The sequence below is a fragment of the Nipponia nippon genome, unplaced genomic scaffold (assembly GCF_047370975.1).
Source record: "Nipponia nippon isolate SJK-2023a ecotype South Korea unplaced genomic scaffold, ASM4737097v1 scaffold_6, whole genome shotgun sequence".
Classification (NCBI taxonomy): Eukaryota; Metazoa; Chordata; class Aves; order Pelecaniformes; family Threskiornithidae; genus Nipponia; species Nipponia nippon.
In genome coordinates, this window is record NW_028262380.1 from 12,172,899 (window position 1) to 12,197,534 (window position 24,636).

The 24,636-nt window shown below is 38.3% G+C and overlaps 2 protein-coding genes across 6 annotated transcripts in view; one reads left to right on the forward strand and one right to left on the reverse strand.

Annotated features, from left to right (window-relative positions):
* Positions 1–455: 455 nt before the first annotated feature.
* Positions 456–22,298, reverse strand: TRMT44 (tRNA methyltransferase 44 homolog). Of its 2 annotated transcripts, none has more exons than XM_087737089.1 (11): positions 21,784–22,298; positions 20,138–20,255; positions 19,046–19,265; positions 17,698–17,766; positions 14,813–14,920; positions 13,264–13,335; positions 9,881–9,987; positions 9,093–9,276; positions 8,031–8,421; positions 6,946–7,062; positions 456–4,453 (listed from the first exon to the last, which is right to left on the reverse strand). In XM_087737089.1, exons 1-11 carry the CDS (start codon positions 22,220–22,222, stop codon positions 4,221–4,223), a joined length of 2,058 nt encoding a protein of 685 aa, XP_087593215.1. In that variant the 5' UTR covers positions 22,223–22,298; the 3' UTR covers positions 456–4,220. The 2 variants fall into 2 exon arrangements, with proteins under 2 accessions (XP_087593215.1, XP_087593217.1); XM_087737091.1 differs by lacking the exon at positions 21,784–22,298 and adding an exon at positions 21,296–21,731.
* Positions 22,179–24,636, forward strand: part of ACOX3 (acyl-CoA oxidase 3, pristanoyl) — a 35,039-nt gene continuing 32,581 nt past the window's right edge. Inside the window, exons 1-2 of one of the 4 annotated variants that reach the window (XM_087737086.1) lie at positions 22,179–22,318; positions 24,221–24,399. In XM_087737086.1, the coding sequence (XP_087593212.1) occupies positions 24,232–24,399 (168 nt within the window). In that variant the 5' untranslated portion in view covers positions 22,179–22,318; positions 24,221–24,231. Of the gene's footprint in view, positions 22,323–22,347; positions 22,734–24,220; positions 24,400–24,636 lie in introns of those variants that run through there. The other 3 variants (XM_087737087.1, XM_087737085.1, XM_087737088.1) reach the window with 3 other exon arrangements.

The following is a 24,636-nucleotide window of genomic DNA, read 5'->3' on the forward strand; positions in this document are numbered from 1 at the left end:
CAATTAATTGCAATTTTTGTAAGAAAATACTCTTTCCATTATATAAACAGAAGTTACCAGCAATAACAAAACATCATGTCTGATTTCAGCTGATGCCAAATGTTTAGACACTGTAGTGGACACCTGTCTCAATATTTGTTTTAGCTGTCACTTGGCAGGACTGTTACACATTTTATATTTCATCTCTCTTGATTCTGAAATATTTGCCATTATGATGCCCTAAGCAAAGCTACTGATTGCTCACTCCTGCCTACTTTATACAGCTAAAGCTAGATTCCAACTCATAAAAACATGCTAAGATCACCGAAGATAAACAGTTAATTATAATTTAAAACTTTGAATCTGAACAAACAAGCCCCAAAAGCCGTAAGAAGCATCCTGATTTTATTACAAAGCATACATAGAGGGCTATATTTGCTGTCAGACAAGCTGTAAGATTTCCTCTAGGAATTGCTCTAAATCTGGGCTAATAATTTAGAACATGAAGTAGTGACAGTAATATCAGAAATAGATAAACAGACAATCCAAATGATACATACAGAGAAAATTTTCCTGGTTTGAAATGTGCCAGAAAATAGACTGTTCTGAAGCTATACAGAGATATTCCGTAAGTAAAAATATTGTCTTTTGATTTTTTTTTTTTTTTCAGTTTTAGGGATCTGATGAAAAACTAAAAGTCAGTCCTTTACTGAGGTTTAAGGGAGAACGTAAACACAGAATTTTTTGTTATTTAGTTTAGGTTATTTCTGTAGACTTAATGAAACTGTAGGTCATCTACAGATGGAAATACAAAATCTCTAGATCCCAGCATTTCTGATTGCAATCTGACATCTAACTTCTCTTTAGATTCTCACTCTTGTGAGGTATCTACAACAGCAAGTATATTGCTTCTATAAAATAGGCTTCAAATAAAGCCAAATTAACTAATGGGTAGCGATGCTAATAAACTAAGGAGTAAAATTACAGTGTCACCTGAACAACTGAGACTTTATGCTTGAATCCCTTATGGAGCAAGAGCTTTCTTATCAAGAGCGAAACTGATTCTTACTTTGTATAGTACTTCATCCATTCCCAAAGCTGAATATTGTATTAATGCCATTTTAAGACTGTGGATCACAGAGAAAGCAACAAGACACAGCATTTAGATAAAGTAGAGCTATTTTACGCTTTCACCAGTTACCTTCACATTTAAATGCAGAATTATAGAAGGATGGAAATTGGATGCAAAAATGTTCTCTTACCACTTCTCCGAACAACAGGGAAGTTTCTGTAATTACAGGAGATTTGCAGCCTGGCTTGCCACCTGCAGTGATGCCAGACAGCAAGGGGATGCCTATCGTGCATCTGTGACAGATCTGCGTGCTGGCGAGTTCACAAACAAAGTCTATACAAAGGAGGCAATGTACTACAGTAATATAATATGCTATGCTAGTTGTCGTAGCATTGCACAAATAATAAAAAAGGTAATTTTAAGACTAATTCACTAGTCTTATGTGTATATTTGTGAATTCAATGAGTCAAGCAGGTATTTCATTCCCCATTTATTGGAAAGAAGGGGGGGGGGGGGAACAAACAAAAACAAAATACAACCAACCTTCTTCCAGCTTCTTAACCCGAACTCCCTGCAAGCCCATCTCAGGGGCTCCACAGGTAAACTCAAACTCAGGAAATCACCTGTTTCAAGTCAAACACATCCTACCCCAAGGCAAATCACTAGGGAAGACACCAATGACTGGAAATTGAAAGTCTGTTTTTTGGTCTTTGCACCATCTAGAAACAATCTCCATCTGGAGACAGCACAAACTTAACTTTACAGCGGCCTCCTCCTCATCAAACATATCAGTATCTTTAGCACAGTAAATAAGCATCTTGGGGACCTCTTCTTACTCTGCATGTAGCCAAACAAAGGCTAACTAAGGCAACATAATCACTCGATTACATGCAAGTTTATACAATTCCATGGCTTTTCTCAACTCTTGTCCCCTCAATAAAGAAAATATTTTTCTGAGGTTCTTACAACATTAATTACACTATCAACTGCATTCCATTACTGCGCTGCCCTGCTTCATAGGAGTTGCAGTTTACCTGGCTTATACTATTCTTTTCCTTAGTCCAATAACCTAAACTGAACTACATCCAACTTGCCCCTTCGAATTTGATTCACCTGAGGGTCCCTCTTCCTTTTAAAATGTGTAAATTCTGTAACAACTGTAACACAGCACTGATTAGCACTAAATTCAGGATGTGGTATATGACACTGCAGACCAGAGCCATGGGGAAAGACTCAGAGCCCACCACAGCTCCTGTTAGCGGTAGGCCAGGTAGCTGTGCTATGCGACATATTGGACAACGTGGTATGTGATCGACGAGGGAGGTGCTGCTGCAGTTATCAGGGTCATCATTATCTAGCAAGAAGTGCTTCTTCCAGGATCAGAAAAGAAATGTAAAGGGAGAAGGGGGAACAAACAACACTTCAGTCAGTTCTTTGCTTCCACCCTGTCAACAGATTTACACCCTGCTTCCTCTGCGTGCAACGGACTGCAACCTCTTGGCTTAATGTTAAGGTGGGAGAAGTGGCTTTGGAACTGTTTTCAGAAGTGTTTCCAATGTCATCTTTTATTTTTCCTCTGCTTTGTCTTCAATTATTTCCTTCCTTTGTTCTTCAGATTCCCTGAGCTCTCACAGAGTTCTCACATGGCTTAGCCACTCCTACCCCTGGACCTCTTTGTCCTGCAATCAGTTTCTAGGTCACCGATCTCACCTCCAGATTTCTTCTTCAGTAACTTTTTTTTTTTAAATCTTACCCTTTCTTCAGTAGGATTTGGAATCACAGTCTTGCCTCAGTAGATCAGAGCAGTTTCCACACTATCAGTATACAAGCTAGGCCAGAACCAACACAACTCCTTGTCTCAGAGCTTGTACAGCAGATACTGAACTTCACAAGTACTTAGCACCTGACAGGTATGAATGATGACACTAGTTCAATGACTGTCACTGAGTAATAATTAGGATTTCTGCAAAGTTCATAGAATCATTTAGGTTGGAAAAGACCTTTACGATCATCAAGTCCAACCATTAGCCTAGCACTGCCAAGTCCACCACTAAACCATGTCCTCAAGCACCACATCTACCCATCTTTTAAATACCGCCAGGGACAGAGACTCAACCACTTCCCTGGGCAGCCTGTGCCAGTGCCTGACTACCCTTTCGGTGAAGAAATTTTTTCCTAATATCCAATCATAAACCTCCCCTGGCACAACTGAAGGCCGTTTCCTCTCATCCTATCGCTTGTTACTTGGGAGAAGAGACCAACCCCCACCTCGCTACAACCTCCTGTCAAGTAGTTGTAGAGAGCAATAAGGTCTCCCCTCAGCCTCCTCTTCTCCAGACTAAACAACCCCAGCTCCCTCAGCTGCCCCTCATAAGACTTGTGCTCTAGACCAACTTTGTTGCCCTTCTTTGGATGCATGTTTAACTTTAGGAGTTAAACTTTTAAAGAAAATAAGAGTCTACCAAAGAAAATCATAACCTGCTCAAGGTGCTAAGACATTCCCTTGTTATCTGATAAGCAGAAACCCTACCATTCCAGTATTATTAGATACATTTTCTACTGTTACTCCTTACTTTAAAAGAGAGGGAGAGGACAGTATAGCCTACAGAGCACTAAAAACCTACACGTGAAGACTTCCACAATAATTTACCAGAAGGCTATTCTTCAAACCAACACTCATTTTGAACCAGTATGAAAAGGAAGGAAAGGAGGACTAGGAAGCTGTCAGGTGAGGAAGGAGTGAAATCACTCCAGTTTCTGACTCCCAAGAGCCACTGTGAGTCATAAGAAACCATAAATCCTCCTGGAAAATTTGCAAAAAAACAGCTAATTTTCAGGGTTTGAAAATGCTGCATCATGTACGTTTGATCTGATCAAGGATCATGAAGAGTGTCCTAGGAAATTAAGTTTTTGAAGTTTTCTACTTATACAAATGCATGTTAGACAAGCCATGACAAAATCCAAAAGTATACTTTACTATACCTTTTCCATGTTAATAAAAAAATTAAAGAATTAAAAATACAGAACTTGTAAACCAACTGGAAAATAAGATGCATAGGAATGGGAAAAAACCCTCCATATTGTACAGATCTTCATGCACTAGGCAGTCCCAAAGTCAATCACAGATTCAGTTATGTACACAAGCTTAAACATAAGTGGCAGCATTTTATTACTGTATATGTTTTTTCTTTCTAATAATCTGAGACTGCCTTAGCTCCTCAGTCCCATGAGCATACGGGCAAGATTCAGAAGGCAAAGAACAACCATCAGGATGATGAATGAAAAACCAACAGAGACGTGTTTTAAATGCTTCAGCTGAAAGGCGTCGTTTCACTTCAGGCTTAGTTTTCCTTGGTGGTTTCTCTTTTCTCCAGTCACGAATATGAACTCTCCCATTTAGAACTAAGATTTAAAAACAAACAAAAATGCAGCTGTTAATAGACAGCCATGGGAATTGTACTGGAAAAAATGCATAGTGACACTCTGTGAATAAAATATATATTCTACAAATGGATCACTCAGGCAAAACCAAATGTGCCATTTGTACAGAAATAGAAAGAAGTGCACAACAAACTGCGATAATATAGACATGGTCTAAAGAAGAATTGATTGGTTTCCCTGTGAGATGTTTTACTGGGATGCTGAATTGTTTGAGGCACCTTTGTATCATCTTTGTAGAGGTTTGGTTTTTATGTTTTAGATATAGCAGTTAGGATCATTTAGACTAAAATCCTCCGAATTTAGATTGCAAGTCCTGACAAAGAAGTTTCAACTTCAAGAACTGTAATTCTTCCTGGATTCAAAATTTATTACTCCACATTTAAAACGTGATTACCAGCAAAAATCTAGTAAGAGTCTTCTACTACTTTCACTACACAGAAATGTTCTTGCAAAGACAGTGGTTCACTGACCCAAAAATACACTGCAGAGAGATGACAAGACTAATTCTTCATATGAATCAACAGTGAACTATCACTGCTTAATAAAGATTCAGCACTTTTTTCTTTTGAAATTCTTTTGCTGTGTTAGGACCATAAACTGCACACACATTTGTGAACCTCTGTCAGCTCCTTAAGTATGTAAAGAAAACAGAATAAAAGGAAGTTAGGAAGAAAGAAAAAAATGTAGATGAACAACAACAGTGAAAATGAGGGAAGAATCTGCCACTTCTAAGTTGCCATGCTATTTTCATATCCTGCTTCAATCATACCTTCTGTATCACACACTTGTAGCTTGGCAGTTAACTGATACCATTCTGCTTTCTGATAATCACTATTCAAAAGGTAATGACTCCAGTGAAAGCTTAATATCACACATTCAGGCCTGGATGAATTCATCCCTCCAGGCTTCCTTGTGATACACAAATAGATCTGAACTCATACAAAGCCAATCTAGAAGTGGGTTCAGCAGAACTTTAAAATCTCTCTCAAAAGATGAAGAAAAACAAGGAGATATAGTGCTATTTATGATCAAGCATTTTTTTCCTAGAAAAATCAGTCCTGTATCGGACAAGATGCCTGATCAAAAGAAACTGACACAGATCAGTTACTCTAAGCCCCCCTTTTTTTATGTGTGTGCACCCACACATCCATTTTCCATGCCTTTAAAAGAAAAACACTGGAGTAAAGATGACAAAAGAGCTGTAGCCATGTTCTTCTCTGTCCTCTTTGGTGTGAGCAATGTCCTTCCAGGCCACCCGCTGGTAAAAGTCCCTTGTTATGGTAATGTGCTACTGAAGAGAAGAATCAAACGGTCTCTACTGAAGCTCCAGGGACTTCCCATATGATGTAAATTACTGAGAAATATTTAGTCTTAATCCTAGTCTTTCTTCAGAAGTAATGTGCAGACAGCATCCATGCCAAATTAAAACATTCATTCCATGTAACAGGTTGTGGATCTATTCCACCTATCCCTAATGACAGGGAATCAAATTCAGACACATAATGAATGCAATGTGACCAACTCTTTTCAGTGGATAGGAATTCAGAAGGATTTCAGTATGGCTTCACGTTTTACAATTGTCAAGTGTACAGAAATCCTTAGTGGATGCTAAACTTGGCTCAGTTAACCACTGGCAGCAACTAGGTTGCATACTCAGGATGATTTGCAATGGATTAGTTGATCAGCATTTTACAGCTGATGTAAATTGTTGGGACACAAGAAGTTCACACGCTTCCAAATTTGACGTAGCTTTAAATACTTCTAAAAACCTTGAAGATCTTGTATTACTGCAAAACTAGACCTTACTTTTGCAAAACTCCACACTGACAAAAAAAAACCCAAACCAACCAAAACACACGACCACCACATTACAACAGGAAAAAAAAAAAAAAAAAGGCAAAAGACAGCTATCAACAAACCCAGACAATCACAGAAAATTGCTACCGAGTTCTTTCTGTCATGCTACCACAGGCTATATAAACTCATCAAGCCTCACAGTTACAGGTTCTTATGGAGACTAGTTTCTTTTTGTGTTGGCATTTACACTGTTGGTCTTGGTAAGACCAGACTAAGTATCTATTAAATGCTTTAGTGAACTTGCTCTGTGTTTGACGGCCTCAAAATCATCAATACGTTATAGAAAAATAAAAATTCTCCAAGTCAAACGATAGCATTAAATTAGCCACTTTAACCAAAGGGTTGTCTTTTCAGATACAGTCAGTCTAGAACAACTCTTTGCTGACAGATACCTTACCAATCTCATTCAAAAGAGTTTTACTAACAGTATCTTGGAGCAATGGGCACATAAAGAATAGTCAGTTTTCCACAAAGGTATAAAAAGCAGTTAAAAACCGCCACCACAGTAATTTTTCAGTTGTGTTTAACTGCATATAGAGGAGATAAAATAGATGATTAAAGAAAAACAAAACAAAAACACAAAACCCCTTCTTTACCTTCAAATACTTGATGATTGTTCTTTAGTAGTGTCTGCAGGCCTCCATATTCCCTCTTTAGCCTTTTTAAAGTGTCTTTACTTAAGTGTTCTGCTACTTCTTTCAAGGAAAGGCTTTCTGCAATAAATAATGGTGTAGCTATTAAAAATGTATATATAAAAAATACCAAGAAAATTTAACTTTTATATAGATTAACTATTATGAGCAGAATTTATGAATTATCTACCAGTACTGGAACAACTTTGTACTCCCAATATCATGCATGATATTTATTTTATATTGTCTGTAAAATAGCAGCTTTCATTCTGCAGGACTCAAGTCAGAATTTCCACAGTAAGACACATTTTTTATTTTCCCTGCTTTTTTTTACAGTAGCATATAGCCCTTAGTGCAAGAAGCCCTGTTTACATGCATGCAGTTAGAGAAGAGAGACTGACTCAAAGGATCTCCTGTAACAGCAACATCTGACAAACTACAGTGAGTAAATAATAAAAATGGACAGAGGAAAATGGAAAGCCGGTAGCAGCAAAAATTAACTGAATGCTTACAAAATTAACAGCAACTTCTATTCTTTTTCTTCTTAAGACTAAACTAAAAATTCCTAATCGTGTTGTAACCAAATGGCACTTCACAGCGCTCCTTACAGAATTATATCTAATTACTGTCTCACTATCCAAAAAGAAACTTAATATTCTCCCCAAGAAGATGTAGAGTGTTCTGTTTTTGTAAATGGGAAGGAGTTCTGGGGTTGTTTTTGGTTTTGTTTGGGGTTTTTTTTGTTGTTTTGTTTTTGTTGTTTTGTTGTTCTGGGTTTTTTTTTTTTTTTTAATAAAAATTGATTCCATCCTAGTATTTAAGTGTAGAGGGGAAAAAACTCCACACCAATTTCAAAATATTCTTATATGCCTTCTTTGCATCCCAGTGTGTAATAAAACATGGGGGAGGGAGGGAGCCTTTGATTGCTACTGTACTGCTCTTGGTATTTCCTAAAATATATTTCACTTACTAAATTTACAAACATGTAAATTCATTGGAAAAGACATCCTCTACCAGCAAAAGATATTATAAAAGAAAGACAATCTCACCTCCTTGATTCCAGGTATTCATATTTCCACCATGCGTATTAGAACATGATTTTTGGGGGGTTGCATTTAACAGCAGGTTTGCCACGTTAAGAACCACGTCATCTACAAAATCCCGAGGGAGGGAAGCACAATTTCTGATTTGTTCTACTTTTTCTCTGGGCTGAAATTCAGGCATCCAAATCATACCAGCAGTATCAGTCTCATTTTCAGGAAGTTCTGAGCCTGCTTCTTTGCATACACCATCAGAGTGATCCTTACGATCAAATCCGACTCTTCTGTCACACATGACCACAGCACAGGTCTGACGATTCTTAATATACTGTGTTATCTGCTTGTCAATTAGAGCACATTTTGTAGGTGGATAGGTTCTATTTTTTCCAATAAGGCACACCTATTTTAGTAGAAACAGGAAAAACACTATTTATAGAGTCCCATACACAGCCCCCCAAACTGCACATGTCTTATGCAGGCTTTGAAATCTACCTATAGGAGATATCCATTCAAACTGAATGCTCATTAACATCTGAGGGATTTTTAATTTTAGTTTTCAAATATTGGTGCCACAGAAGAAATCCAGTAATCAAACCATAATCCATCACACCATAGAAGCACAAAACAAAAAAATTGCACCTCACAGTCAGATTATTTACAAAATTAAAGCTGGACACCTCTTCCTACTCTGGGAACATCTAGCTTTGAATTTCATGGGACATGAAAAACAGCAAAATTAAGTACAAATAAGCAACATAAGCAGCTGGAAAAACTAAGGCAAAAAATTAGTTTTATAAGTTTTCCATCCTATAGGGTAGCATAAGAAATAACCATAAAACCTTCCATTCCTTCTTGACGTTAGGATTGTACCTATGACATTAAGAGCAGATTACCCAAGAAAACAATGAGTATTTTTAGTCTCTATTCAGAGCATATTGTCTCAAGTAATGCAACTGACTATAGTCTGAGCTTACCACAATAATAATGAACAAACATCCATATGCTTCAGACAGCTAGCAGCTTTAAAAAAAAAAAAAAAAAAAGGACAAAAGCCCTACAGTCCAAAATTACCCTTTTTGTTGATGGAATTCTAAGGCAATCTTCTTCCACATGAAAGCCGCATGCAAATCCCACTTGGGCAACAAAATCGAGATATTCTCTGTACTGGGTTTTCTTGCTTTGTCTTCGGCTGTATTTTCCATGGAAATCAAAGAAGCAACATGGCAGCACGAAGTAGCAACACGAATAGGAAGACCTACAAAAAAGGATAACAAGCTGCTGAATGGAAAGTTATTTCAGAGAACGCACAAATTTAACAAATAATCCATATACAAGCAATAATGGAAATTTTTATTAAGTGACAGAGCTTCAAGAAATAATATTTATACGTTCCTCTTTCAGTACATCTCTTAGCATAATCAAAAATACTGTTTACAAAGTATTTGCTATAGCAAATTACTGTGCCAACTTGGTTTGCAGGACTAAATCTCTAGATATTAAACTATTGCAGCTGGCTGTGAAGAGCACAACGGTTCAAGGGAAGGCAGAACCACAGCAATTTTATTTACAAAAAAAACCAAAGCAACAGATTCACAGCTAAAGAATAAAAATCAGTTCTGGTTTTTGAACTCCAAAAGCAAAATGCTGTACTGAATTCTAGGAGAAAGTAAATATTACATCTGTGCTTCTCCACAGGAAGAGAAACATTTTGTAAAAATAATCAATTGGCATCAAAAGCAGCAAGTCCTGCAAGGACAGCAGGTGTGGCTGCAAAAGTGACAGTTTTCACCAAGCACGCATAGGTAATTATGTTTGGGTTTTTAATTCCTTTCCTCCCACTCCCCTCCCTCTGCAAATACCTAGCTGCAATTACAGGTATCCATGGTGTTAATTCATCTGAATGGTTTCCTATGAGCCAGTCAGTATCTGGAAAAAGATGACTGTCACCTGGCATGATTGTAGATTCCTAAAAAAACCAAATAATATATTAAGTGCATTTTATTACAGGTTTCTTTATTAACAAATAAAATGCATTTAAAGTACTAAGCAACAATATAAAATCGTACAAGCCAACAAATACAAGGTGAATGAGAACAGACACCAACGTTTTCCTCAATCTGCACTTTTGCCAGGCAGTAGTTTTTTTACAGCTGCCAATAAGTAATTTAGCAACAGCTACCCACAAAACACTGGTCAGACAAAGAGTGGAATAACAATTCTGATTAGGATATCTAGCACCCTAAATATTTGTACACAAATATCACACATTGGATTATGATTTCTTGCCATTCTCTTTCTGTCACATGTATGTCTGGACTCAATTTTTCAGAAAGACACTTAATTTGCTATGTCTTACAGTCCTAGGACTCACACAGCAATTAATCAGAGCACAGCTTCACTACTATCTTCTTTCACAGACTCTTCCCAAATCAAATCCTAATATATAGAACACCACTTTTCACACCCCATCATTCACGTATAATAAACCTAATCCAGCCTAACACTTTCCATCTTGTCTATGTTGCCATTCCACCCCCTTCTAACTTGTTTCAAGACTACTGTATGATACATGCAAAATCAGGAGCAAAAATAGGAAACAATACGTTAGAGAAAGAAGGCTTCTTCGTTGGCCTTTAGAATAGCATTTTGCCTCGTGGAAATTCAATATATATGGATTGAGGAGACATCAGCACAGAAGTCTTCCCACCACAATATTGACTTACAGAATAGTTATTAGTCTCAAGAATACCTTATTTTGATATTTAAAAAAAAAAGAAAAAAAGAAAAAACACAACACAAAAAAAACCCAAAAACAACACAACCAAAAACCAAACAAAAAACCAAAACCAACCACCAAACAGGATGAATTTTTCACACGGGTTAAATTTAGAAGTTCTAGAGTGCCCTTAATGTTTGTCTTTCTCACACACATGTTTTCTTACCCAGAACTAAGTTCAGCAAAGAAAGTACTTAAAGATGTTGATACTGCGGAAGTACATATACATACTTTTCTATAAAGAGGATGTATGAATCTCAAAATAATTATTGGTCAGATTTGAAAAAAGTTTTAAATTTGAATCTCCACAGACCTTTAGGAGAAGCCCTGAAAATGATGCCCATATTCTCATTTTATATACAAAATTCATGTTTTATGAGGTCAAAATTCACATGTATACGCAAAGTAGTATCTGTACAGGAATTTAAAAACAACACTTAATAGGGAATTTCAGAAATCTCAGACTAGCTCTATCACATCCCAATTCCCCTCTTCTGAAAGCACTGTTAAGTGTTTTAACTATCAGTATAGTGTATTATTGTTCACTATAAACACTACATCTCTGACCATTTTTAGTTATGTAACAAATTTCTTTTTGACAGGTTAACAGATGTTAAACTAAGTGTTTGATAAGTGTTTTTCAGTTTTGATCATTCAATTTAGGCATAGCACAAATTACCAGTGCCATACTCCACATTTTGACAGTCACCCATCATCCAATTTGTATTCACCATGTCTGACAGCAGTTTAGCGATGCAGAATGCCACCTATTACATTCATTTATATTGTTAGTATTGGCACTGAATGTCACAGATGGCAACATTCATCCTGCAACTCATGCTTCAAGTAAAGATCAAAACAAAATTAGCCTCGAGGGTCACAAAAGGCTGTGAGCAGGTGCTTTCTCCTTCTATGGCTCCTGTGGCTACAGGAGCCTTGCAAAATCATTTCACCCTTCCTGTCCATTATACAACTCCTTCCCACGTAAATTAGTACTTTCCTCATATGCACATTTTGGATATTTTTATTGTTTCTGTCTGGCTTTTTCAAGTGTTCTCTGTGAATTCTTTTTTTTTTCCTTTTAAAAAAGACAAATAAAACCCATCCTTTTCTATTCTGTTCTCTCATGCTGCAGAGAGACAGCTGATGCTCAGAAGTTTCCCTATGAGTCAAGAAATCTGAGAAACTGTAAACAGCCAGACCTTAATAAGAAACGAATATACAAAATACAAATATTTCCACAACACAGAAACAAGGGCAGAAAAAAGGTGTATATATAACATGAAGGAAAAGAGAAGATGCTGTTTGGTATGATAAAAATTGACTTAATATAGTACAACGGGAACAAAGGAGCACCACAGCTTGATGTTTTGGATTGTTTCCTTGAAGCTTTTCAGTAAGATCTGGTTGCAGACTGCAGCAAAGGAATCTGGCAGTTTTGGCAATCTCTACCCAAAATGGCAGGGTGGCAAAGAAAAGGCTGGACGAGACCGTGAAAGCTCCACCTCTCATCTGTGAAAACTGCTGCTCCTTTGTTGATTTAATGTAAGTTGTTAGCATCCAAAGATATGTTGAATTAACTTTTAAACAAAACTACAAGAGAATAACTACAGGTGGAAAATTATTTTAATATATTGGAAGCTGACAATTTTTGAGAGAACAGAGTGAGAAATTTTAGGAGTCTAGAGAACAAGAAACCAGGAACACCTCACCTCCAAAGGGCAACAGTTCATCAGTACCACACTAACAAGTACCAGCCCAAGAACAGCTGGAGTTAAAGTGAATGTTCCTGTGCTCAAATTGTTCCTGTTCTCATAAAAATGCTAACGTGGAACTTAAAATATAGTCCCGCTTTCAGACTCATTTTCCTGTTGATTTTTTTTGAAGGCTATTATTGCAATTACTTACCGGTAAGTAATTGCAATAATTACTGGTTTGTAATTGCGATAAAAATCGCAATTACAAAAATAATTGCAATAATTACTGGTCAGTACAGCAGATGATTGGCTCCTTTGAGGTTCAACAAAAAAATTTGTCCCCAAAACAGCACATAGCACTAGAAGGTCAGAATCACTTTCAAGAATAAACTACTCATAAAAGATATTAGTATCCAAAGTTGTGAGGTACAGTGGTGCAAACAAAGCTGCTTAATATTGATCTTCCAGTAAACTCAGATTGTTTCATGGTGTGCATGCCTGTACGTACAAGTAGGAAGTCATACTAGTCTTCTCAGATGAAAAATAAGTTGCAATATGCAAGGGTGTGATACAGCATTGCTCTAATAATCTCCTTTACACTTTATAGTCCCACAAGACATATGGGTGGCATCACACCAAACCCACAGATCACTTTAGACAACTGTCTGTAACCCGATTGTTGGATTACATTTGCATCAACACAACCTGAAGCAACAAACAAATGAATAAAATTACAAATCAGTAAGACTGACATACATTTGCATAATACCTCTAAATGAGTTTCTGGTCCATACATGTCCCATATTTTTCTTCTCCTCACATCAATTCCTCTACCTGAATGCTGAAAAATTTGAATAAAAAGTATCATTTTTAAGGACTACTTTCAGCAGAAGTTGTCAAACAGGCTTACTAAACATACATATTAACAATGATTATTTCATTCATACTAAAATTTAGACACATAATGAAACACAGCTTCACCATTTCAGGCAGAAGTTGAATACTTTTAATCCCTTCTTTCCCTTCTAAATATGAAGGGAAAGACTAGGAAACATTAAGAATATATCTGGTTTGACATTTTACCTGGGCACACCTATTGAAACTGCTCTTGAAAATCTGGATCTCTACAAAAGTAAAAGCAGAATATTGGATTTTGTTCGTTTTTAAAATATCAAAACCCTTCATGAGGCCATCATTCCTGTAGCACCCACAGGGCTCAGAGAAGAGTGCTATTCTGAACAGTCCTTGCTGGGAGAACCACCTTTCAACTACTGAAGTCAATTAGGCTGTTAAGAGTCCAAACATGCTTCTCCCCATGTGAAATGATGGGAAGAGGGAATAGGACTTGAAACTAAAGCAAGAAATAAAGAATGCATAAGTAATACCATTTGAAATTCAAGAACCCTGTGCAGAACTAGCCAAAAATTAATTCCTAAAGAAGTCTCAAAACTCTTGCACACATGATTTTTTGACAGTCAACAGTATCTGTCAGTACTACAGCAGTGATGACCTAATGATGTACGAAAAGAAACATCTACAGGGAAAATAGCATCTTGTATTAGATCAATTTTTTTGGGCCATACAAGGATAGAGAGCTTGTGTTAAGGAGAACTTGGGAGGTTTTTTTCTCCCAGTGACATCTATTGATCTAATAGGATACTATTAATTTCCTCTACAAATTTTACCATGTTCTCCCAAAAGTGGAAAATACAATTTTCTGAAACAGACAGACTCAGCTTCACTGGGTTTTGTTCAATCTCACTGACCTTTTTTTGTTGTTGTTTCAGAAACTATGCCTCAAGAAATTGACTTTTGCTGTTGCCACATTTTCACTCCCAAAAGAACAGTAAATCGTTAGGCATTTTTATAATCAGCAAGTCCCAGGATTATTTTTGAAGATCTAGAAAAATGTTTTCAGGACATGACAAGTAGAATTCATCTTTGATAAAATTAAGTTCATGAAAAACATCTCATTTAAAGGCTCTTGAGAGATAATCTCTATGTTAAGATTCCCTATTCCTTTTTGCTTTGTCTACAGCATAGCTAAACTACACCATTACTTCTTCTTTTCCCTCTTACTTTCCTACCTCAGAAAAATAGCCTTGAAGTGAAATGGATTGCACTAATAAAAATAGTTACGTGAAAGGTTTCTAAAGGTCTGCTAGCATTTCTTCCTGGTAACTAGAGTGACAAAATGCTATTTTAGTTACATGAATTACCTGAATTTTGGCTATTTGCATGCCAGATAAAAGAAAGGTGTAACAGGAATATTGACTATCTCTATTTTTAATTATTATTTTTAAAAGCACTCTATTTACCCCTTCATTGTTCAGAATATGAACCAGTAGACCATTTCCACATCCAAGATCTACAAATGACTGTTTTTTGGTCAATGCTTTTTCCTTTCTCTCTTCTTCCCAAAGAATCTAAGACAAGAAAAGAAAACATTTTAGACTTCTGCTCTCAAGCTTCCCTGTAAGAAAGCAGCAAAGGTTATTGGACATGAAAGCTGAGAGAGAATCCAGATGTGACAGAAGACATCCCCTGTACTCACAGAGAAAATAACTTTAGAGGTGGAAAAAAACCGCCAAAACCAGAAAACACTAAAACTGTTTATAGAGAGGGGCAGGAATTACGCTGCAAAATATCAATAATTTTCTAAGTGCTAAGCTCATCCTCCACTCCCTTCTAAGTCACTGGAAGTTGACATTAATCACTCTAACCCAGGGTTCTATAGCCTTGAACATAAATGTAAAATAAGCTGCTAAAACAAAGGGTGCAAGAGATGAACAGAGGAAGCAAGGAAAGTAGCAAGTAAACTTCAACAGTGTCTCTGGAAGTAACACCACGGAAGCATTTATATCCACTGTATTAAAGAAAGAATTGGTGGCAGAGCCGAAAATAAAAACCAAAATGCTCTTTGTAATCCGTTGGCTATATATTGGTACATGTAACATCACTTTCTAATGAACAAAGTGTAACTTACCTAGCAACAGTCAGCTGCCCCAAATTCTACATTAGCTAAAGGGACCCCAAAGCTTTTAGCCCAATTCTAGTCCCTGCTCTGTACATAAGTAGTTACTTTTACATAGTTATGAAATTCATAATTAGTTAATAATTGGATGCTTGTCTACAAGGCATGGATTAGTCTCTTTCTATCGCCATCAAACTCTCCTTACTTCAATGAGAAGCTACAGAGCACACATTTACCAACTCTGCACACATTTTTTTCCTATGACTAGCAAAAATCATCAAGAGTATTTAACCACGAAAATTAATATTTGTAACATTGCTGCTTGTTAATTTGTCAGTTTTGCTAGAGGGTAAGAAGCCACAGATAACCCATGAGATTATCAGGCTGTGTTTACATTTTGAAATGTACAAATCATTGCACTTTTGCACTGCAGGCTGTATCCCAGAAATCCCTAATCACCTCCTACACAGATCACACCTATCCTCAATCACCTGCTGAGTTTCTCATGATGCAAACTGAACAGCTGCTCCTTTGGGCATGTGCCTAGACAGAGGTGACCTTAATATGACAGCAGTGCAAAATGAGGTCAGATGCCCCCTTCTCCCATCATATCAATCTAGATGCTGTAAATCCATAAAAATTTAACACTGGACCTACCTTCTCTTAACCACCTATTTAACATACTTCTAAATAATGAGTTATTATAAACCATCATATAGATATCTGAAAATTTTGCAAGGAGGTTAGGTTATTAATACCATACTTTAAGCTTTCATTTATATAAGCCAGTTATTAGACAACTAATAACTTTTTGAAAATTAGTGCTATGTCAGCTAAAACACTATCACTGTAAACTAACACTCGTGCGTAAAAATTTGTAAAACATTTTCAAGAGTGTCATTACAGAACTTTCCTGTGGCTACAACTATTATAATTCCTAACATATGGGAACTAATTTTCAACAGATCATATTATCATGGTGGTAAAAACAGTAAAAGAGAAGTCTATTATATAGCTCTTTCCACAAGCCAGTATCATCAAATAGAATAGTTCAGTTGGACGGGACCTACAACAATCCAACTACCTGACTGCTTCATCATGATCATTTCTCTAATGTAAAAAGTCCTGTCACACCAATCTGACAATCACGATTTCGAGAGTAGCCTAGGTCAGTCAGGCTTCCTCAGATAATTTTTAAAATCTTCATGGGAAAAGAAACCAGGGTACTAAGTTTAAACAGTCAATTATCAAAATAAACTAGGCCTCAACAAGTTCTGTAAATGAGCTAACTTATTTACAAATACTGATTTAGAGAAGATGCAAGAGGTATCTACATTATACTTCAAGGTAGACATGCTCTTAACTGCACTCTGGATAGCAGTCAAAAAATATTGATGTGCCTACATAGTGACAAATTTTGATGCTGTTTAAAAACCTGAAGTCTCCAGTGACTGCAGGTGGCAGAATTTTCATAGGTTCTTAAATAGGCAGGTGCCTTATAAAACTGCACCAAGCATTTATCTGCATTCCTAGCATCTACAGTTAGCACAAGTCATAGAAATATGTATAAATCAACAGCTTCTGATCTGCAAATCATCCTGTCTAATCACTATTTTTCTGCTACATCAGTGCTTTTTGCTTTATCTCTTAAAAAAAAAAAAAATACATCTTGTCTGTGTAGGTCAAACTTCCTGTGACACAGAACTGCAAATCTTTATCATATCTTCACAAAGAAGTATTAGTATCCCTCTAAACTTAATTTTCATTGCTATTGTGCTGATTTTTGTGGCATAGGGCAGTATAAAAAAGAAAATCAACTGATTTTCCCTTTGCTTTGTCACATTCATTTTTTTTTTCCAATTTATTATAAAATGCTTACCTTCTATAATCACTTATTATATGTAAATCCCTGAAATGCTGTTGAGAGTACTACCAAAGATCAGAATACAAACACAACTTGAACAGAGTTATAGACATGAATTCCACTTTAAGTTACGCTTGAAAACATTGTAATAAGAACTTTGTCTCTCTGCTTAAATGACAGCAAACAACAACAAAAAAAATACCCAAAATGCAAAAAACCCACACCCTTTCTCCTACCCCCTTCCTTTTGCCTTGTATGCCTGTAATAACTTCAGGTCATTCTATTTTAAAGAATTTTCTTTATAGAGGTTCTATTATTAGGAAGTAGAACCTTATAGAATATTATTAGGCAAAACAGTTCCCTACCAGCAAGTAAGTGGCAATGGCAACATCTTCATAAACAAATTTCTCAGGATCTGTCACTTCAGGCCACACCTTCAGAAAAAAAATAGAGAAAAAAAAATATTTTCTGCACTGTCTGAAATTACTGCAAAAAGTGGTCAGTTAGTTATCTGGATAGTCATCCACTTCAATAGGTTTCTGCACTTCATGAATTTTGCATTTTAACCTTATTAAAAATATACGCAAAGAATGTAAATAAAGACTGTCTGATTTTGTGAGTCATGCAAAAGAATAATGGCATAAAGAAAGTCTGCTGTCATCCAACCAATAAAGTTTCCAAGAACATTATGGCTCCGTATGTACAGCTCACAACAAGTAAACTGCTGCATCTCTTCTGTAATAGAGCATGTATCCTTTTGCTTAACTCCCTCAGAAGAAAAACACTTCTATTATTCCCGTTATGTGCAACATTGGTAACGTGAGTATTTGTAAATTTATTTTCACAACATAACAGGCATAGAATTATCCTGGCACAACAGAACATGAAGAATCAAAATTTTAATTAAGACGACAGGAAGTGGAAGTATTATTCCTTTTTTGTAAATGAGGAACCGAAACAAAGATTAAAAAGCTCAAGACTACACTAAGGCTACTGCAGAGCTAAAGACTGAACCATTAGCTTACCCACAAGTCCAATTTTCCTCTCATATACATCTTTCTATTAGTACAGAAAGATCAACAGTAAAATCTTTCAACATTTTCATAATGTGTTCTACAAAAGCATTTACCAATTTTTTTTGCTTGTAGCTTGAGTCTGGTGTATGTATTGCTTCATACAGCACTTAACATGATCGCTACCGTTTTTCAGGATTCCCAGCATAAAACAATACTACAACATTGCTCCTCTAACTAAGACATATTAATATTGCATCTAAATTTAAAAAGAGTAATAGAAAATTTAATGGGCTTACAAATCAGTGCTGTTTCCAGACTTCCAGGTTTTGGAGAAGGTGATACTTTATGTCTTCTAGTGTGGATGACTTAATATTTACACCCACTGACCTACTGCTTCCTTCTTATTTGAAGGGAAACATTCTGGAAAATATTTAACTCCTCCAGATATTTAGAGTGAATTTGGCTCCAAATCTTACTTTTCCAGTTAAGTTCTTCCAAATACTAAATGGCTTGTTTCCCACATACACAGAAAAAACAAACAACCAAACCATAAAACATACATTTCAATTAAACTGCTTCTTTATTAAAAAAAAAAAAAAAAAAAAGAATTCAGTGAAAGAAGCAGTTTCACTAAGCAAACAGCAACAAAAACAACTATAGAAAAGCATATTATTACTTCACTTATTGCCAAACTTACCTTTACCATCTCTTTGTATTTTTCTTTAAGGTCTTGATAAACTTTGCTGTATTTTGCTACAGAAATGAGCGAAAGCGTACTTTTAAACTCACTGGGCTTTTGCTCCACAGACCATTTAGCCAGTTTGGATAAAAGTTCATTTCCAAGCCATTCTAGTTTGGGATACGCAATTCCATCTGAAAACCAATCTTCTGGAAATGGAGCTACAATAGACACAGACCTTTCAAAATAAAATAAAAACTTTGTATAAGTACAGTGTGTTTCATTATTTCAGCTACCTCAAAGAAAGAGAAAAGAATGACTAAGTGGAAAAAAATCAGCAGATCAAACAGAGGAGAAGTAGTAGACTGGGGAATGAGGAAATACGTAATATACAAAAAGGAAAAAAAACCAGTGAAGTCACTGAATAATGGAACAGTCGCCCCTGAATTTTGTTAGACAGCTCATTATCTGCCAATTCAAACACTGTATATGAGAGTCCATGCTACATTTAACACGAAGACTGAGGACTCGCAAATGATGAACAACCTGATTTAGCAATGTATCCAACGACTAACTAGAAGTGAATTCATGAAATTCATCAAAACAACAGGAAAATTTAGAAAGAAAACGTATCAGTTGGCACATTTCATTATTTCATCATCTCTAACTTCATTTAGATTTCATCACAGCTATGCCCTCAGATGCTCAGGACCAAGCTGGAATGGTCTACATTTCAATGACTGAAGCTCAGTAGGTTCCAAACAGAAATTCCAATTTGACCCTCAACCTTACTAACACCCACAGAACCTGACCTCTCTCAGAGGCACAGCTACTTCCTCCTGATCAGAATACACATGCTTTTTCTAGACCACACAGGTGTACAGTCAATGTATACATTCAAAGTTGAAACAGATTTGTTTTGTGTTGATTTGGGCATTGTAGATGTTTCATTTCTAACTGAGCACTATGCACTAAAATCACACCACTACTGTCACTTACTGATCAAGCAGGAAATTACACAAACCAAATCGCCTAGAGACCAATACTAAAACATGGTGTAATCCTTGCAATAATTCAGGGTTTGCTTCCTCTCTCACTCCCAGCACTTACCATTCCTCGTCTTCTATGTGTGTAAGTTGAATTTGATAAGTATTGCACTTTTTAATCTGGTATTTTCCTTCACTGTTTTCCTCCAAAGGCAGAAAGGTCACAGTTCCATTGTAAACATCTGAAAAGATATGTAAATAGTGATATATTATTCCACAGTGCAAACCATCCTGGTTAGCACCAAAGTAAACTTTTGTCTCCTTACTACATTAAGTGCAAACGAATGAAGCAAGATCTAAGACAACACAGGAAGAACCAAAATGCTAAGAACAGATCCATTTCTCAGTGTGCCTGACATCTGAAACTACTGAACTGTTTGAATTCTCAAAATTTAACATTCTGCTGCATGATGTTTCCAAAATATCTAAGGCTGACCAGTAAGACTATTCATTTTCTTTAAACCTAACTATTTTAATTAAGTAAAAGCTAGATAATGAGATTTTTCTAGCACAAAACTGCTGCCTTCCCCTACCCTACGCTAAATCTGGAGTCCTTGGAAGCACATTCCAAATTAAGAGACTTAAATATCACCCCAGTATTAGATAAACAATCAGTGCAATATTAAAAAATAAATTGAGTTTTCTCACTTTTACTCTTCCGATTCTCTCCCCCATCCCAAAGGGGGGAGGGGGAGCGAGCGAGCAGCTGTGTGGTGCTGAGTTGCCGGCTGGGGTCAAACCACAACACAATCACAGGCCACAAGAGCATCCTAAGTCACCTGTCCCCCATAAATGACTATAGGTCTTTTTGAATTGTGAATGTAATTATTTCTGGAATTCTGACTCTTTTCAAAACATTGCTATTAGGCTTTAATCCACAAGAACACTTTTTCAAAATTTATCTTAAAAAGGTGTGAAACTCTACCCCATATAGGTTTCTTTATATTAGTAGGATTTACTGCAGCATATTAGCATCATACAATGTAAAAAAGAAAAAACAAACAAACAAACCAACCAAGTCGAGCTTCATTTTTAAGCAACACTAAGCAATAAAAAAAGTTGACACAAACAGTTCAACTTGGCCAGGCAGGTGCCACAGCTGCCTATTTTTTCATTAATTTGGCATTTTCAAAGGCTGCTGTCACTCCTTACAAGCCCATAATTAGGTTTGCACTGGCCGCTTACTCACAACAGAAGCTTGCATGATGACAGTCCTTCTCACCTCTTCTTTTTAAGGAAGACAAAAAGATGAGCCATTTTCTATACCTCTTCCTCAGGAGCGGAGTGCCTGGCTTCCCTAAGTGCTTTTCCCATCTCAGCAGTACCTTACACATAACACATTACCTCTTCCCCTACTATGCTTTCCTAAGGTTGAAGCAGGGGTTGTTTAAACTAGAGTGCTACAGGTGTTTGACCTCTGTAATTTGTATTTCAACTGCTGACACTTCCTAGCACAAGAACAACAAAACATAAGATAAAAACCTAAGCGCACGGTAAGGACAAAAATCCACCCGCGCTCCCATAAGCGGGAAAAAAAGTGGTATTTATCTCATTTGCAGGACAGCCTCAGACGGGACAGGCTGCAACAGAGGCAGCACCCCCAAACCTCCGGCACCGCCGGGCGCTCCCGCCGCCCCCCGCGCAGGAGCTGGGGCCCGGGGCCCGGCATCCCGCCCGCCCTCACCGCCTCGGGGCCGGGCTCCCACTCACCCTGGACCGCCAGCTCCTTCGCCGGCGGGGCGGGCGGGCCGCCGGGCCGCCCCCGGGGCAGCAGCGTCCTCAGCACGGCGCGGAGCTCGGAGGGGCCGCCCGGCCCGCCCCACGGCGTGAGGGGCGGCGGTAGGTGCCCGTGCCCCGCCGGCAGCTGGCCGCGCACCTCGCTCCAGAGCCGGCCCAGCTCCGCAGCCCCGGCAGACGCCGCTCGCCCCTCCTGCCCCCCGCCGCTCCCGCCTCCCCACACGGCGGCGACGGGGGGAGATGCTTCCCCGCCCTCCCAGAGGGGCACCGTCCCCTCCGCCTCGATGGCGGCGCCGCACAGCCGCCTGTTAGCCACCTGCGGCTTCTCCAGCCAGACGCGCACCGCTGCCCAGAAGCCGTGAGGCAGCGCGGCGCCGCCATCCCGCACAGCCGCCGTCCCCACCAGCCCCATGGCCGCCCCGCCGCCGCGCAGGGGGAGGAGGAGGAGGCGAGGCGCGTCGCAGCCTGCCCTCGTCAGTTCCTGAGGCGGGGACAGCGGCGGCCGCTGGTAGGTACGGCGTCCCTTCGCCCCGGGCCGCGGCTTTGAACCCCTAAGCGAGGCGGCCGCGGGCAGCCCTCCCCGGGCAGCCCTCCCCGGGCAGCCCTCCCCGGGCAGCCCTCCCCGGGCAGCCCTCCCCGGGCAGCCCTCCCCGGGCAGCCCTCCCCGGGCAGCCGCCGTGCGGTGGGAGGCGGCTGCCGTGCTGTACCGCGGCTGAGAAACCCGGGGCGCCGTCCACTCCCGGAGGCTGGAGGATTTTTACGGTATTTATAGTTTTTGCGTGAGGAGGGTCTGTGTCGTTGTGACAGCGGCTGCGGTACCTCAGCGTAGAAACGCCGTTCTGAAAGCGGACTCATGCCCGGGAGCGCTGACTGACAAGCTGGCAGGCCCCCAGCTGCCCGGCGCTTCGAGCACACAAATCTCGGTACATTTTTTGTAGTACAAATCAGTACATTGCACAGCCTTTTTTCTTTTTTTTTTTTTTTTTTTTTTTCCCTCCGAGCAGTCTGAGGTCAACTCAGCACAGAAAACAGTGTATTCAGAAACAAATGTTTAGTGGGAAGACAGGCTAAAAATGTTACCAGCCACCACATAACAGAAATGAAAATTTAAACTTTAAGGAAGAAAGAAGGAGAAGTGAAGTTTAAGTGTGGTTGCAAAGTTCATACTTTTTATTATTTTATTTATTCTTGAGTATGAGAATATGACACTTAAGAGAAGCGCGTACCTATGTGCTTACAGTTTTCTAAAACTGCATCTTACGTGTAGAAGAAACGTAGAAGAAGTTTTATGTGTTTTGTAGAAGTCACTGCTGTGATAGTTTTATTTTACGTTATTTATGCAGGTTTAATCTGTACCTTTTACAGGCCCATTGCAGACAGGGCCTCCTGCTTGTCCCAGTCACCTGTTCTGTTCAAGTCAGCGTTAGCAATAGACAGCATGTTGACGTTGCTCTAGTTTCACGATTCTAAATATTCACCATATCAAAGCAATGGAATAGTACACAGGGCTGGAGGTGTTTATGTTTCCCCTGTGTAAAGCCACCTGTTTATTTCTGCACCATACTCCTAATGGCGTGGGCAGATACACCCAGGTAGTGTAGTGCTCACATAGCCAAGTGGATCTGTGGGGGCTAGTCCAGCTCTGGACAAGATTAAATCAGGCAAAGGAGATGCATATATGCAGAATTTTGCAGAAATTTGTTTCTTGCAATTGGGATACATGAAGTAAAGGTTTTATTACCCACTCTTTCATATATTCAACCAGTGGAAGATAAGGGCAGAGTTCTTACCATTTCCCTGATGTCTTGTGTCTCGTGTTTATGCACAAACAACAGCTCATCACTTCAGTTATATAAAAACAAACATTAATATATAACCAACATTCCATTTAGTTAAAAGCTGTTTAAATGTTAACTAGTAACGTGGAGATAATACAGGCATCTCCTGCATTTGAACAGGGCTTTGTATGCATGTTTGGGTGCTTTAGTATTTTATTATTTTGCATTTAAGTTAGAAGCGAGGTAACAATTATTCACATTATGTTATTCAAGACGTTATTTTCTTGCCTGGATCTTTCATCTCATCCCCTCTTTCTTATTATGCAATATTAACCAATGGTGTCCCTCTTTCATATTTTGCTTATTTTAAAAGGTTTAGCTCATATTTTAATAACAAAGACCATGGAATTCATTTACATTTGATCAAAGGTGGGGATTTTTCTTAGCTTGTACCAAGCCAATTGAATTCGAAAAATGGGAGGGCAAGCTTTTAGTTGGCTCTGCACTGCTGTACTCATACATTTGAACAAGTCTCTGATTTAATTAACAACCCTTTTGATTTCTTTTTATTATTAAAAATTAGACATCTGCAGTGCTTCAGTTCATGATGTATCTTTTCTTGTTTGGTGCAGTTTAGCCAACAATGGCACCCACACTGAATCTGAAGGAAGCCACTGGCAACCAAAGTTCATGGGATACTTTGCTACCAGATTTCCCTAAAGGACCACTTTGCAAATATCGTAAGAAAGCTTCCTTCAACTGGAAGGAGATGGCAGTGTTTCTAGATGGTGAAGATACCATCCGGCTTAAGGTAAACTTTGCAAGAATTGTAAGCATGTTTTAATTTTGGAGATATCAGTAGAAGCAAGTATGTGATTTTCAAAGGGAAACTATTTACTTTAATAATACTCTGTAGAGTATTATTTGGTCCCCACCAAAGAGAGAGATTAATGGCAGCACAGGAGATGGTGTGGGAATGCATGACTTGGAGATGTAGGAGGAGAAAAACTGGCTTTTTTGAAGGTGGTATAGTTTTACATGGATTTAA

Excerpts from the sequence above, each read along its gene's own strand:
- TRMT44 (XM_087737089.1), bottom strand. The coding sequence starts at position 22,222 with ATGGGGCTGGTGGGGACGGCGGCTGTGCGGGATGGCGGCGCCGCGCTG. Across the intron at positions 20,256-21,783 it reads GAAGGAGCTGGCGGTCCAGG|ATGTTTACAATGGAACTGTG; the intron begins GTGAGTGGGAGC and ends ATATCTTTTCAG. Across the intron at positions 9,277-9,880 it reads ATACCTGTAATTGCAGCTAG|GTCTTCCTATTCGTGTTGCT; the intron begins GTATTTGCAGAG and ends CCTTTTTTGTAG.